Source organism: Agelaius tricolor, unplaced genomic scaffold, assembly GCF_023055355.1.
Source record: "Agelaius tricolor isolate 1412-34295 unplaced genomic scaffold, bAgeTri1.0.p SCAF_21, whole genome shotgun sequence".
NCBI classification, from domain to species: domain Eukaryota; kingdom Metazoa; phylum Chordata; class Aves; order Passeriformes; family Icteridae; genus Agelaius; species Agelaius tricolor.
In genome coordinates this window covers 8,370,315-8,386,698 of record NW_027269281.1, presented here as the reverse complement: position 1 = coordinate 8,386,698, position 16,384 = coordinate 8,370,315, and the positions used below count along the sequence as shown (strand labels likewise).

General features: G+C 46.1%; 1 protein-coding gene across 3 annotated transcripts in view; it reads left to right on the top strand.

Moving 5' to 3' along the window:
• Positions 1–15,473, top strand: part of LOC139598963 (protein FAM219A-like) — a 269,866-nt gene extending 254,393 nt beyond the window's left edge. For 2 of the 3 annotated variants that reach the window (XM_071445889.1, XM_071445885.1), the window contains 3 exons: positions 12,549–12,629; positions 13,004–13,058; positions 15,312–15,473. In XM_071445889.1, coding sequence (XP_071301990.1) covers positions 12,549–12,629; positions 13,004–13,058; positions 15,312–15,467 — 292 coding nt within the window. In that variant the 3' untranslated portion in view covers positions 15,468–15,473. Of the gene's footprint in view, positions 1–12,548; positions 12,630–13,003; positions 13,059–15,308 lie in introns of all 3 variants that reach the window. The other variant, XM_071445886.1, reaches the window with a different exon arrangement.
• The last annotated feature ends 911 nt before the right edge of the window (positions 15,474–16,384 follow it).

The following is a 16,384-nucleotide window of genomic DNA, read 5'->3' as shown; positions in this document are numbered from 1 at the left end:
GGTTCTGCATTCCTTTTCAGTACTCGGTGTTGGTGCTTGTCTGACTGCCCGTTCTGCGTCCCCGCCTTCAGATCCAAACACAAGATCTCTTTGCCTGATCTGCACAATTTGACCCAAGTGCCGTTTATCAAACAGCACCTGCCAGACTCCCTGATGCACTCCTCCGGGGCTTGGTATGCTGAGATCCCCCTGTCCCTTTGCTCAATGGGACCATCTGAGTGCACTTACTATCACTCGTCCACGGAGCTCTGATTTCTGTCATGGATCGGGGTCTCAATGTGCAGACTCTGCGTCCCGCACATGGCTAGGCTCAGGCCAATCAGGATTCCCACCAGGCATACTTCTCTGCCTTTGCCTCCACCCCCTGGGGTGCCACCAGCGGCGCGGAAGACCATCTTCGCAGCAGCAGGAGTATTCTTCTGGGAATACATTCTCAGACCTTGCCACATACCTCCTCTTAAAGGCGCCCCACCTTGAGATCTTGACAGTATCTGAGCTACACAGTACTTTGATTGACTTCCGACACTCCACATCCAAAATCTCTGCCTTAGATTTGAGTTTTCCACGCACCCCATTCTGAAAAATGTGGAACCACTCTTGTGAGTGTAATTCAATAATTCCTAAATTTGTGGCTAAGGCTAGAATACGGTCAGTCAGCTCAAGCTCCTCTTCCAGACACTGGGTGCACAACCCTTTGGCCTCTGCCCCTTCTGCAATGTATAACAAAATCCCCTTGACAATATTCACACTTGAAGTGTACAAACGGATAGCATACACAATCTGACAGTATACAACCTATCTGTTCACCGTCGGTCATTTACGAGGACATTGGAGCTTGATCTTCAGTTCTCCTGGAGAAGAGGTGATCCTCCACTCGGGAGCCTCTTCCTGATGCTCGACCTTCTTCACTCTGGACGCGTGTGTCCAACCTTTTTCCGCCATCCGAATGGCCATGTCTGTTGTCAGAAGGACAAGAAAGGGGCCTTCCCAGTGAGGGGAGAGGGGTAAGTCTTTCCACACGTTCACAAGTACTCTCTCACCTGGTTGAATTTTGTGGATAGCAAATCCCAGAGGGGTGCTCTGAGATACTATCCCCTGTTTTCTCAATTCCTGTAAGTTTCTGTTTATCGCTACCAAATATGTTTGAATTTGGCTGTCCTCCTATGTGGGGTGTCCCACTGGCATCCCGTGCTTATATGGCATCCAATATAGCATTTCGAAGGGTGAGAGCCCCGTCTCTGAATGAGGCATTGTCCTGATATTAAGCAAGGCAAGAGGGAGGCATTTCAGCCAGGACATCCGGGTTTCTAAAATTAATTTATACAACTGCGCCTTCAAAGTCTGATTCATCCTTTCAACCTGTCCCGAGCTCTGGGGATGCCATGGGGTGTGGTATTCCCAACTAATGCCCAGTGCCTTTGCCATCTGCTTAATAATCTCCAAAGTAAAATGAGTCCCTTGATCTATGTAATTCACCACCCCATATTGGGGCACAATTTCTTCCAGCAATTTCCTGGACACTGTCTGAGCCGTTGCCCTTGGACTGGGGAAAGCTTCCACCCCATGGGTCAATTTGTCTACTATTACAAGCACAAATTTGAACCTTCCCACCTTGGGAAATTCAGTAAAATCGACTTGAATTCTTTCAAAAGGTCGGTACACAATGGGGCGACTCCCCAAGATTGCCTGTCTTGCCTTAGTTTTGTTAATTTTCTGGCAAATCAGGCATCCCTGTACCTCTTGTTTGGCCAGTTCATAGATTCCTCTGCACCCAAAAAATTTCAAAAACTGTTCAGCCAGGGCCTGAGCCCCCCAATGTGTTCGCTGGTGCAGTCTCCTCAAAATTCTCCTGGTAAAACCTTTAGAGACTAATTCTCTCCCATCCGGTAGTTTCCACTTACCTTCTTCCAATTTTCCCCCAGTCTTCCTAAAACTTTCAATCTCCTTTGGGGACGGTTGAGGAGGGTCGTCAGGGACCTTGATCCCTTCGATCTCCGGGGTACTTACTGTCATCAGTGCCGTGGTCTTGGCCTCCTGGTCTGCCAAGTTGTTTCCCCAGGTCCAGAACTGCATCCCTGCCTGATGTCCCTTCACATGGACAACCGAAATTTCCTCCGGCTCCCTTATTGCTTCCAGAATTTGCCGGATCAATTCCCCGTGCATCAGTCCCCGTCCCCGTGTGTTGATCAACCCCCTTTCTTCCCAAATTTTCCCAAAGGTATGAACCACCCCAAAGGCATACCTAGAGTCTGTAAGAATTGTTCCCTTCTTTCCCTTCAGTCCTTTCAAGGCTCTCAGACCAACCCGCGTTCAGGGGGCCTGCTTCTATCACTTTCCCTGTTTGCCCATCCACGACTGCATATCCTGATTTCCTTTTCCCTTCGATCACTCTGCTTGAGCCATCTAAAAACCATTTTTCCCCTACCTCAAATTCCTCCTCTTCCAAATCCACTCTTATCTTTGTCTGCAATTCGACTGCTTCCACACAATCGTGGACGAGTTCCTCCGAAGCTTCCCCAAACAAGAACTGAGCTGGGTTTTGTGCGGTTGTTGTCCGCAATTCCAAATCCTGTGAGTGAATCAAAATGGCCTCATACTTCAGCAATCTAGCACGCGTGAGCCATTTATCTGCCTTCTGTTGTAGTATGCCCCGCATATTGTGTGGTGCAAATACTACCAAAGGTGCTCCGAAAGTTACTTTCTTGGCTTCCTCCACCAACAGTGCTACAGCTACAATCGCTTGCAAGCACATGGGCCAGCCCCTGCTAACAGGGTCCAAAAGCCTAGACAAGTAACCCACCAGTTTCCTGGCCCCTGCCCAGTCCTGTGTCAGCATGCCATGTGCTGTGTGATTGCTCACATCCACGAACAACTGGAATGGCCGTCTCACATCCGGGAGGCTCAGCACTGGTGCTGCTGTGAGCGCTTCCTTGACCCCCCCTGAATTCATCCTTGTCCTTTTCTGTCCATTTGATTCTGTCTGTCATGAGTTTTTCATACAAAAACTTCACCTTCTCGCTGTATCCTTCAATCCACTGCTGGAAATATCCCAACAATCCCAGCAATTGCCTAACTTCCAGTTTTGTCCGTGGGGGTGGCAGGGCAATAATCCCTGCCACCCTTTCAGGATCCAACTTCTTTTTCCTTTTGGTTAACCAATGTCCGAAATATCTGACCTCAGGCTCTGTGAACTGCAACTTCGACTTAGACACCTTCAATCCTTTTTCCCCTAAAAAGTTCACAAAGTTCAATGGTACTCATCCTCACAACCTCCTCCATTGGGCCTGCAATCAACAAATCATCTACATATTGTAGCAATTTTGTTCCCTCCGTTGGTACAAAGTGACTCAGCACTTGTTCGAGTGCTTGCCCGAAAAGGTTTGGGGAATCAACAAAGCCCTGAGGCAACAATATCCATCTGAGCTGCTGCTTCCTGTTCGTTTCTGGGTCTTCCCACTGAAACGCAAAGTAATGTCTGCTGTCCTCTGCTAAAGGACAGGTACAAAAAGCATCCTTCAAATCGATCACACTGTACCACGTGTCCTCGGGAGAGATGTTATTTAGCAGGGTATAAAGATTCGAGACCGTGGGGTAAAAAAGCCTCTTATTGGCGTTATTATAAAGCAGAGCAATAGGGCTCAGGAGCTCAGTCCCTGAGTAGGGACTGGGTGCCCGAGGCTAGCTCGCTCATGCCAACGCCGCGGGGCTACCATCTAGCAAGCATGGTGATTATCAGCTCTATAGTGATTGCAAGCTCTTAGGATTTCAGCTTTGCTTGCTAGGTAATAGTGCCCTGGGCTTGAGGCTGCAGCAGACGGAGAGAGAAGAGAAGGAGAAGGCGCAGGCTGTTCCACGGAGATGGCTTTATTTGGGGAGGTCTGTGAAGGGTCTCTGCTCTTCTTTCTCCCCTAATGGGGTACAGTATGCTTCTTTTATAGGGTTGGAAAGGATCCAAGCTTGACTAATGGTAAGGAGTTAACATGACATTGCCTTATAGGGTTACAGAGATAGGTTAAGGGCAGAGGACAGGGAAACAGGAATTTTCTTTTGCTGTTTCAGCATTCCTATTGTTCATATTCTCCATGGTGCTTTTCCTAAATCTATGGGGTTTACTACAGTGGGGAACAGTGTCTTAGTCCTTTGACTCACAGCCCTTAAATCCTGCACTAGCCTGTAGCTACCATTCATCTTTCGCACTGCCAGAATCGGGGTGTTGTGCCTGGACATGCATGGCTCCAACGTTCCTTTCTTTATCAATTCATCAATCACTGGTTTCAGTCCCCTCCTCCCTTCAATGGGGATTGGGTACTGTTTGACCTGAATGGGGTCTTCTGTCCTTTCAATTTCAATGTGGATTGGCTCTATGTCCAACCTCCCGGCCTCCCCTTGGACATACCAATCCTTTGGATTAATTTTCTCCTCATCCTGGGTGGTGAGTTTATACAATCTCACCTTGAGCTGGGAATCTTCCACTGCTAAACCAATTTCTAATGCCACCATCAAATCTCGTCCCAGCAAATTAAAGTCTGCATCTTTTATTAATAACATATTTCCTATACACTTTTTAGTTTCTGTCTCTATTTCGACATTCTTTATGATCAGAACCTTAAAAGGTTCCCCTTTTGTTCCAATTGCCATCATTGCATCATCGCTCAGAGAGCACCCTCGTGGTAACTGCTGCACCATGGTCTGTTCAGCCCCGGAATCTACTAAAAACCAAATATCCTGCCTGTGGGGTCCCACTCTCAATTTTATCAAGGGCTCCCTCTGTGTTCCGGACCCCAAACTGAAAAGCCCCTGACACCCCTAATCTTCCTGAAACATAGTTTGATCCTTGACCTTGTTGGGACAATTCTTCCGAATGTGTCCCTTTTGCTTGTAGTGGTAGCACTCGATGTCCTTCTTCTGGTTGTTTGAACCCTTTCCCTGGGAAGGATTTTGCTTCTTTGCAAGTGCCATTTTTGCCGAGTCTCTGATCTGTTCCTGTTTCTGTGCTTCCCTCACTGCAGCCACTAGCACTTTTACCTGAATCTTTTGCTTTTCTTCGTTTCTTCTCATGTAGGTCTTCTGGGCTTCCTGGAGCAATTCCTGCAGTTCCCTGTCTTGCCATCCATCTATCTTTTCCAATTTCTTCCTTATGTCTTCCCATGATTTCGCCAGAAATTGGGTTCTCAGCAAAACCGCCCCAATCCTTGAATCAAGGTCCATCCTGGAATACATTCTCAGGCTCTTTCAGAGCCTTTCCAGCCATTCCGTGGGGGTTTCGTCCTTTCCCTGACATTCCCTGAGTACTTTACTCATATTTTGTCCCTTTGGCACAGCCTCCCTGATACCTTGTATTATCATATTTCTCAAATTTATAATTTTCTGCCTCCCTTCCTCAGTCTGGGCATTCCAAGATGGCTTTTGGTCCGGCCACCTCTGATCTCCTCGCTCCCTCTGGGGATTCCTGTTCTCCCAATCCCTGACTGCGGCTTGTCTGATCATTTCTCTCTCCTCGTTGTTGAACAGCGACCTCAGGATCGCATTGAGATCCTCGTACGTGTAGGTGCTGGTTCCTAGAAATTCATCTAGTCTTTCTGCCACCCCCAAAGGATCGTCCATCAGTTTCCCCATCTCTTTCTTGAAAGCCCTCACGTCCCCGGTGTTGATCGGCGCATGTACGAAGCCAATAATTCCCAGAGCCATCAGTACTTCCCGTAAAGGGAAGAGACGGGGCTTTTCCTCCTCGTCATCACTGTCTCCAGTGGTTGCCCTCCTCGTTCTCCGCCTCATTCGATGGGCCGGAGGAGAGTTTGCTTTCTTTGGGGAAAATACCTGTTTCTCCTCAGTCTTGGGAAGGGTCGGTGGCTGGGGCTGCTTGCATGGGAGTGGAGGCGCCGTTGCCTGCCCACGTGGGAGAGAAGGTGCCGCAGCCAGCTCCGGTGGGAGCGGCGACGCTGAAGCCTGTCCCTGCAGGATCGATGCCTCGGGAGGCAACACAGGCAGCGGAGGTACCTGGGCTGGTGTGGGCTGGGGTGGAGGGACAAGGTAGGGAGATGAAAGGTTTTCCAGCAGTTCCCACTCCTTGCCCCAGTTTGCCGAGCATCTGAGAGCTCTGATCAGGTATAACCCCGAACAAGCATATTTCCACATCTCAGCGTACTCAATTTCCTCTGTCCTGGTTTAAGGCAAATTTGGGAGAGAATCTCCAAAGGGGGGGCCCTCCAGAAAGCAAACCCACACGGCTCCTCCCCCCAACTTGTTTGGGAAGAATTCCTCGGAGAGAAGTGGAAAGAACCTGTTAATTTAACAGGCACAGCACCCCCCAGCGCACAAAATGAACAATACCAGATGACACCACTCTTTCACCACTCTGAAAAAAGATGACAAATTCAGAAAGTCTCTCTTGGGGGTGTTCACTCTGTTATCAGTCCCTCCGGCACTGGGGCAGCTGCTGCAGACATAGGGTGCAAACTCTTGGTGTTCCCAGGTCCCAGTCTGGAGCGGGTTCAAGTAGGTCCAAAAAAAGGAACAGAGAAACAGTCCAGGAAGAAATTTGGACTGTTTAGCTAAACTATCTAATGAGCAGAAGCAAGAGCAAGCAGAAGCAAAGAAGAAGCAAGAGCCAGAGCAAAGCAAAAAGCAAAAGCAAAAAAGCAAAAGACGCACTAGCTACTGCCCCGTCTCTGTGTCCCGCCAGCCATGGGGGAGCAGCTGATAAGAAACCCAAACAAAACTTTCACTCTTCAGAGCCAGTCTTGAAGGCACAGAACATAATATCCAGCATAAACAGCACACACAAATGGGGATACAAGCATCATAACGTCACCCTAGGACAGGCAGTGATCAACTACGTGGCCGTACAGGGATTTGCATGTCCATATCTCAAAAGTGACGAACACCGGCCAAACCACATATTTCGCAATCTCCTTTCCCCCCCATTTTTCCATCAAAAATGTATCACCTTTTCCTTGGACTTTCCCACCCTCCTGTGGCTGTCGTCCTAGTGTTCTAACATCCATCCCAACGGGCTTCCCCTCGGAATTTCAGGCAGAACCTTCTTGGGATCTTGGGGAGGTTTTTCCTGGGGCTTTTTCTGGCACTTACTCTTTCTCAATGCCATTTTCCCAAAAAACCCGTTTGCTAATTTTCTCACCTTGTGTCCTTCGGCTGGGATTCTCGACACAAGTCCCAAGGCTCTGTCTGATGTCAATTTCCTAAGTCTGTGAAACACTACCAGTCTACTCAGCCATGCAGAGAACCGTTCCGCAGGTCTTTTGACTGGTATGGAGCATTCTTACCTGATTGTCCAGATCAGAAGGTGGACCGGCTCCCACATTATTTTGGGAACGTTTTTTCCCCTCCTGACCCAACCGTGATCGATCCCCTGAACTCCCTATGAGTCTCAGGTCCCTTGTGTGACAAGAAAAAACAGTCTCTTCCCCCGTGACCGACCACTTCCCTCACAGGAGATTGGAACTGCGATCGTGGGGTCCACACTCACTTCGTGATAGAATCACGTCTCACACACACGCTCAATCACACCCCACTCAACCACACGGTACTCATGGTTCCTTTCCCACGTGGATTCTTCATGCACGCCAATTTTCTGAGTGAAAAAAAAAGCATCGTGGCCTTGGAGATCCCTCTTTGGATCATTTTAAGTTTCTGAGAGCTCTAGGCCTGTTTTATCCCTCTTTAGCTGTAGTTCTGGCTTCGGTTCGGTGTTTGATTGGTTTCGCGAACTCCCAATCCCATCAGGCCACTGAAATCAGCGGGGCGCCTCCTGACCGGAGAGGGGTCCCCGAACCCCAAATTCAAATCATGTCGGGGTCACCAGAATTGTTATAAATGATCAATCAAAAGCCAAATTATCAAAAAAAATGCAAAAATATTTATTTATTTTTTTCCCCGACCAAAATACGGTCCTCAAAACCACCACAGCCAAAGAGACAGTGTCGAGCCCGGGATTGGTGCTGGGTGAACCTGGATCTGACCTCTATCGCATCGAATCCCCCCCGTTCACGAGAGTCACTTCTAGCAGAGATGTTTTATACAGTTTATTGTGCCTGAGGAGAAGGAGTCACAGTTTCTTTTGTAACTCTTCACATTCATAGTTGGTTCTTTCACTGTGCAGAGCTGGACAATCGCCGTCTCCTGGTTGATAGCCAGCATTGATTGAATCCCGGGAAGTCGTGTATTCACATGTATCTTTCTGGCTACTTCAGCTATCTTGATCGATGTTATCCACAGGGCGATGATCGCTCTTAGGCAGTTTCCGATGACTTGGGGTAACAGTGATCATTGCGCTGGGTGTGTCTATTCTTGAGCTAAATGCCGATCGTTATCTGGCCGACTCCAGGAATTTTGGAGTTTGAATAGACATCCACCTCTCAGGCTGCTTGTGGTCAGAGACTCGTTTGGATTTCATAATCTTTATAAAATACATTCTTTTATAGCATGAATTATTTCTCACATATATTACAAGGGACAAAAACAGTTATGTGCTGTCCAGTCATGAGCTTCCTGGCCTCTTGGATCAGTAAAAAGTTTGCAGCAACTGCTCACAAGCATCCTGGCCATCCTTTGCTCACATTGTCCAGCTGTTTGGAGAAATAGCCCACAGGTTTCCTCCAGGTTCCCAGCTTTTCCTTTAGGACTCCCAGGGCTAAATGCTGCCTCTCATGCACAAACAGTTCAAAGGGCTTGGTTTAGTCAGGAAGCTGGTGCTGTCATTAATGCCTTCTTCAGTTCTCAGAAGGCAGTTTGGCACTCAGGAGTCCCCACCAATTGTCCTTCCTTTGTTTTTTTTAGGGCTTCATAGAGGGGCTTCACTAAAAGACTAAAAGTCCATAGTTTAATATCCACAACCAGCACCACCTGACCACTCCCAGAAAGCCTGGTAATTCTCAGATATTCTGCGGTTCTGGAGTTTGGCAGATTGCTTCCTTTCTGTCAAGGTCAAGAATTCTCTGCCCTTGAGTGATCTCAAAGCCCAAATAGTTCACAGTTGTTTTTCCTATTTGAGCTTTTCTTTTAGTTACTCTGTAACCATTCTGTCCCAGAAAGTTCAATACACTCATGGTCATTTGTAGGCATTGTTTTTGGGTCTCTGCTGCCAGCAGAATGTCATCCACATACTGTAAAACTGCTCATCCAGTGTTATTTTTCCTCCATTGTTCTAATTCTTTTGCTAGTTGATTTCCAAATGATCCCCTAAAGCCTTGTCTCCATTTCCAGTCCACTCTCCCATGACCTACATATGTGTCTAGCCATGTTCCCCAGAAATTCATCATTCACCCCACCCGCTCATTGCCGCAGAGCAACCATCAGCTGTAAATCATCCTCGTCCTCTCTTCCACACTTTAAGCACCTCTGCCCTATGCTGCATGCAGAACAACACCTCTTTGAAACCCTTTGCCTTTCTTTTCCTTTTCAAGTGCTAAAATTAATGGATCTTGTGGGATCCTCCAGTATTCCTATTGCCACTCCAGATGATTTCTTACAGTGAAAAACAAGTCAACATAAGGAACTTTATCCCAGTTATTTTCCCTTCTACAAAGCAGCATTAATTGCAATATGGTGTTTTACTGTAAGGTTCCATCTTTAGGCCACTTCTCTTGATCTTACAGAGTGTAAAGCAGCCACAACTGATTACAAACTTCTGTAAGTTTTTCATGTGAGGAGATCACCCCCAATTTGTTTCCAATGTTTCAAGATGCATCCCAGTGGTGACACCTGTGACACCCCTTTCGAGGTTTTTTTTTCCCATTATAAGCAATTACTATTTAGGAGCTCCTTAGAAGGGACTCTAACCTTTCCCTTTTTGAAGGGACTCTAAACCTTCCCTTTTCCCACCTTAGGTACCTTTAAATCCAGCCCTGCAAAGCTTTGGCTGCACCTTACAGGCAAGTTAACACCTTTAAAGTAAAGAATGCCTTTGTCTTACCAGGGGTCTTGCTCCAATTTCCTTCAGACTAGGGATCGAAGGTTCTCCCTGAGAATCCCTCGGTGCTGGCTGGAGGTCCTGTGATCCCTTGGATCCGTTGAAATTCAGGAGTATGTTCCACCTGGGTTGCCAAAACTGTTACCAAAAATTTGGTAAAAAATAAAAAACTCCTTAACATCAGTGTAGCATTAAGAAGCAGGCATTCTTTATTTGGCTGGATACATGGGGGGATAGCTCCTCCCAAAGTCATGCATGCTGAGTACAGGACAGTTTCTGTTTATATACTGTATTTTGCATACATATTCATTGATTGTCCTGGACTAAACATACACATGATAATCATTTCCCTGAAATCATTAACATATTTCCCCTCCCCTTTACATATGTGTTCTTCTGCCCTGTGAGTCTCTCTGGAGGTCCTTGGTGGTAGTAGACCCCAATGTTCCAGGTGACCTGGCTGAGGTGGCAGGACACTGAGGCTGGTGAACTTCCAGTTCTCCTTCTTACACAATGGGCCTTGTGCAGTTTCCATTGGCCAGTAGTTTTGGAGAACAAGCAGTGTATTAGCTCACCAGGTAGAGGCCGTTTATCATCTGGTAACACAGGCAGAGTCCACACCACCATCTGCATCACTTCTGCACAGACAGATATTGCAGCCTGCTCTGAGGATAACCTAAAATCAGATTTTGTCATAACGTATTTCACATTAAGTGATTAAAACCACCAAGACAAGAATCTCATACTAGGACACATGCAGATGAAAGCAGTTCTGACTACAATCTGGCTTTTTTCCAAGGACAATGGAAAGCAAGCATAAAAACAATCAGGATGCAAAAGAAAGATTTTGATTGAGGGCAAAGACACAATTACAATTTTTGTCTGTTGCAGAAAAATTGACGTTCTGTATTATTATGAATGAAGACATTTCTCAAGAAAAAGATGTAGTGATTTTTTAAATTTGATTAAATAGCACCACAAAGGGCTCTTCTCTTAGATTCCTTGATGTTTTGTTTACTCATGTTCAGTTTTGTGCATGAAAGAACTGTTGTGAAGTAGGTAGCACTGAATTAATGTATTTTCCTTATTACAACAGCTCTGAAGCCTGTTTTTCAACACATAAAATCTAATAAGTAATTAAATGTGCAGAGTCATCATCAGCCTTTGTTATACTTCTGGTGAAGTAAAGGTCTATAAAATAATAGAATTTTAAAAGAGCTAGTCTGACTGGACTTTTGTGCGGCACCCACCAGCTCATATTCCTCATATTACTAAATTTAGGAGTGAGACCTCAAAAGTGTTGTATTGTGGAGGTCTGTGTAGGAACTCATGCAGGAAAGATTGAATCTTTGATTTTCAATAGAATAGTAGGAGCACCAAGCCTCTGTATTTCCCCAGCTTCCTTCTCACATTTATTTATTGCTAGTGTCATGTACTCATTGCTAGAGGGGAAAAAAAGAATTTCTAGAGGAAAGAACGAGCAATTTGATACAACAAGCAATGCTAGTGATCAGGTTTACCAGAATGAAGTGTGGAGTGTCCCAACTGTTTTTTCTTCCAGGGAGGAGTGTGTTCTCAGTGCATGTCCAGTGTTCATCCCTGTGAAACTGCTCTGAACTACCCAGACACACAGCCTGCTTCCTCTGAATTGCATCCATTTAAATGTCTTCACTGATAAGGGAGGACTTGCAAGGAAGTTGTCTTGATTTAAAAAAATCAGATGTCTGCTAAGGAAGGCAGGAACCTTCCTAGAATGGAAACATGATCCCCCCTCCCTCCAAATTATTATAACTTTGAAATGACAGGGCTTCCAGGCAAAAATATGGGAAAAGGAATAGACGTTCTTTACCAGAAAATATATATGTATATAAGAACAGAACAAACAACAAAAAAACCCCAATAACAAAAGTTTTCCCACATGTTAAGCACCACTTTCCCCTTTGGTGTAGTTATGACCACAACTGGCAGGGGGTGCTGGTGGCTATGGTGAGACAACAGCTGCAGTGACTACCTTGCAGCCAGCAGAGGGTGCTAGCAGTCTCTGGTGAGGCAGGGAAGGTGTGATGATTCTGCCTGGCTTCAGGAAGCATTCCAATGTGAGCTCGGCAACCTCCATCATGTGGTGATGGAGGTTTGGGTGAAGGGGAAGAGAGGAAATTGCTCTTTTTGTAAACTCACAGGCAGTAATCAGTTTAGGTACCACCCCTGGCAGCAGGCAAGAGTGGTGAAGGCAGGCAGATCCAATCCTAGTACCAAGTTACAATGTAGTAGTACCCCTGGCCAGATACACACACTCCACCACCCACGTGGGCACTCTCCTTGATCCCTGAACCAGAAGGGAAGAGACAACCTAGCCCTGCCCCCATCCCCCCTGCAGGGTCCTGGTTAAGCTTACATATCTTGCGATATCCCCCAAACCACAAAGGGAGGGGGGGGGGGTGGGGACAACAATGAGGGGGAACTGTGACAATTTCTGGTACAAATTATTCTGGGATACACCTTATGAGCCCTCCCCAAAACATAAGTGAAACAGAGAAAGCAAAATATATGGCTTTGCTCTAAACTATGTGTGGTACTGAGCTTTACTGTATGGTTAACGGGCAACATTTAATTATTTCAGGCTCATCATTCCCAATAAAGGCTATTCGTCATTAGATCAGAGTCCAGATGAAAAGCCACTGGTAGCCCTGGATACAGACAGGTATGCAAAGGGTTAATAAGATTTTATGTATATATATTACAGTGCAAGCAAGTTTTCATGCTATAGTGCAGCACTGAAGCGAATTTCTGCTGAAACTGCTCCTGTGGGACACTTGCACTCTTCCTTGCTGTGCCCTTCAGCACATGCTGTAACAAGTCTGTGTGTGTAAACAAGTAGGAAGAGACATGAGTAAAGAATACTTTGATGGAAAGGTCTCTGGGTTTCAGATGAAAGTTGGTCTCCAGACTCCCTTGATGTAATTCCTCTGTGGATGAAGTACAGCTTCATGACACAAGAAAGATAGGGCTAACCAGGGAATACAGGTCTCTCTAACTGTTGTTTCCTTCTTTGCTGCATCTTGTCATTCCCTGCAGTGATGATGACTTTGACATGTCCAGATATTCCTCCTCAGGATACTCATTAGCTGAGGTGAGTTACATTCTTTCCTGCCATCTTTGCCATGAATGCTAATAGTTGAACAGCCAGAAACAACTTAGAATGGCCTTGTGCTGCCAGAAACAGCTCCACAAGGAATTTACCAGTGATGTAGACTCTATGAGCCTGGAAGGGGCCATGGCAGAAACTGTGTCATATTTCTGTCTTTCCTGGCGATCCAGTTGGCTCCATCCCTACACTTCCATGGCACAGACACAGATCTGCCCATCGGCTGTTATCACAGATACCTTTGGATTCACTCAAGCTTTTCCCAGTTTTGCTCAGTCGTGCAGTGTTGGCCCATGTGGTGCAAATGCATCAACTTTTCTGTCACAGCAGATAAGAAACTGTATGCATGTCAAGGACACGAATAAAGGATCTGAGGGTGTGCTGTGATTTCCAGTTCTTGTGGGAGTCAGAGTCACCCAGTGCATGTTTATTTGGAGCACCAGAAATTCTAGGGAGGACTTGCAGATATGAACTTCTGCACTTTCAAATAGAAAAGGCAGGGAAGCTCTGGCTTATTAATCCCTTTGCATTGTTTCTGAATATATTCCCAAGGTCTCTTGTGAATTAGTTGTTCAGGCTCCAGGTACTGCTTCTGCAGGATCTTATTTTACATCCAAGATGTGGAACAGCCATTATGCCCACAAGCCACTGGGAACTCTTCCCATTTGTATCTCTTCCTTGGCAAAATACCTCTGAAATGCAGAGAAATGTCCAAGAGCAGGGACCAGATCAGCTGATCTGGACCATCTCTGGGCCCTGATGAAGTGTTGTTCACCCAGATCTGGCTAGACAGCACTTGAATTTGAGATTACAAAAAGTCAAGAAGCTTTACCACCTTTCAACTGCTACAGTGCCCCAGACTGAAAGGAGGGACTGCCCAGCTGCCAGTCAGTTTATTATCATTATTATTACATTACTTTAAATGGGGATTAATCTTTATGGAAAGATTATTCCAGATTAAAATACTGTATCAGTTTGCTACTCTAGATATTCCTATTCTGGAAGAAGTTTAAAAAATAGAAGGCATGTGTCTTGGTTTGAAAGACAGGTTTCTGCTAAGGAAGGCAGGAGCCTCCCTTGGAATGGAAAATATAACACCCTTCCTTCCGAATTATTATAATTTTGGAATTAAGGGGCTCTCAGGCAAAGATATGGGAATAGGAAAAACAGTTCTTTACTAGTATGTATAACAAGGCAAACAAACAACAATAACTATGGCATTAACAACAAACAGAACCAGAAACCCAGTAACAGCCTTCCCAGCCGCAGGCTCTTTCCCCTGTGGTGTAGTGATGGTCACAGCCGGCAGGGGCGCTAGTGGCTCTTGGTGGGCAGGGCAGGTGTGATGATTCCCCCACGGCTGCAGGGGGTGCTGTGGCACGAGTTCGGGGAGCATGTGATAATGGCAGACTTGACCGAGATGAGAAGGCATGGAAGAAAGGCTTGCTTTACAAACACCCCAGGGGCATCTGATTGCAGTGCCCCAGCAGGACTCTTGGAAGCAGCAAGCTGGAATGGCAGGAATGAGCAAAAATCCCGGGGTGGTGGACGAGATGTATCAGAAGCTCCGCGGCTGTAGGTGGAACTGCGGGACCTCTCGGCAGGCAGGGAGTGCGGGGCTATAGTATAGCAAAAGCTCGGAGCAGTGACGAAGAAGAAATGGCGGGGGCGGGGCAGTGGCAGACCCAGTTCTGAGCAGGGCAGGAAAAAGTCCCAGTACAACGGCTACTCTTACGAACAGAGCTCCACTCAGGGTAGAAGACAGGCAGCAGGAGACTGAATCCCGCAGTGGTGACGAATTCTCTCCACATCGACCGCAGCGTCTCTCCCCTCCGAATGCTGAGAGCACAAGAGAGTTAGGGGCTGCACCCAATGCCGTTTACCCAGTCTAAATCTTGCAGTATCTCTGCTGTTCACGAGAAACCCCATGTAAAGAGAGAGTAGCCAGCTGCACCCCTCCCCTGAGCTGTGACACCTTCTTTTGTCCCTTTTAAGTAGCCAGTCGTTATTGTCTCCTAGCAACATGTATGAGGGAAAAAAAAACCACAAAAAACAATAGGAGAACTAAAACCCCAACAGCAGCCCTCACCTGTGGTCAAAAACTGGAACTCTTTCATTGATGGGACAGCTGCTAATGATAGGGAAATATATTTCAGAATAAAGGACTTCTTTCCTCTTCCAGCCATCAGAAGGAAGAAATCTCAAGTGTTTGTCTGTTTGTCTGTTTGTCTGTAGCAGATCAACCAAGACTTGAACATCCAGCTCCTAAAGGATGGGTACCGGTTAGATGAGATCCCAGATGATGAGGACCTCGACCTAATTCCCCCTAAATCTGTGAACCCTACCTGCATGTGTTGCCAAGCCACCTCTTCCACCGCCTGTCACATCCAGTAGTGAGGCCAGCAGTGCTTTCAGTGCTTTCCACTATAAAACTTAAGTCATCGCTTCCTCCTATGGTAGGACATGCACCTCTTTGTGTTCATGGAGCCAGAAGAAACTCAAAAATTTATGATTGGTTAATAAGTTATTTTAAACTATGATAAAACAAAAGACAAGTTGATCAAAGTGCCAGGCACTGCCTGGCAGAATGGACTGGTCTGGAAAGCAAATGCAGAAGGGTCCAGAGATACCTCCTTGGTTTGTGTAGGCACTGGAGATGTTTTGTAAGGTGTCTATTCCAGAATGGGAAGGGTGAGATGGAGCTGAAGTTACTGCTGCCCACTGAAACCAGTCCATCTACAAGATCAGGGGTGAGTCTGAGGTGTCAGAGGATTTTACCTGTTGGAGAAGATCAGTTCTTAATTGATTCACTAAACCTGATACATTTGCATAACTATACTTATACTGTAACTGGGACACAGAAATAGGAACAGAGGAGGGCATCCTTTCTTATGGCAAGGCTAGTCAGGATTAGCATGATGCAATTCATTTACTTGTAAAAGGGACAAATAGGTGATATTTCACTGTGAGTCAATACTAGTTAGAGCTGTTGTGTCACATATCTAATGCACTCTGTCCTTAGCTCCACATTAAATTATCACCAAACACATTGGATTCAATCTGCAGTCTATCTATGCTCTTCAGTTCAGGGATTCAGTCTTTGCCCAAGAATACCATACTCCTGAGTTCAGACCAGCCATGTATAATGACTTCAGCTAATACTTCATTTCTGCGAGACCCATGTGCTTTCAGAAATCTTAAAGTGTGTTCATCTAAGAAAAAAGACAGAACTAGAACTGTTCAGTCTGAAGGTCAGTACCAGAAAAACTAGTTGAAGAAAGCACATTTTCACAGAGCTTGGCTGTTGATAT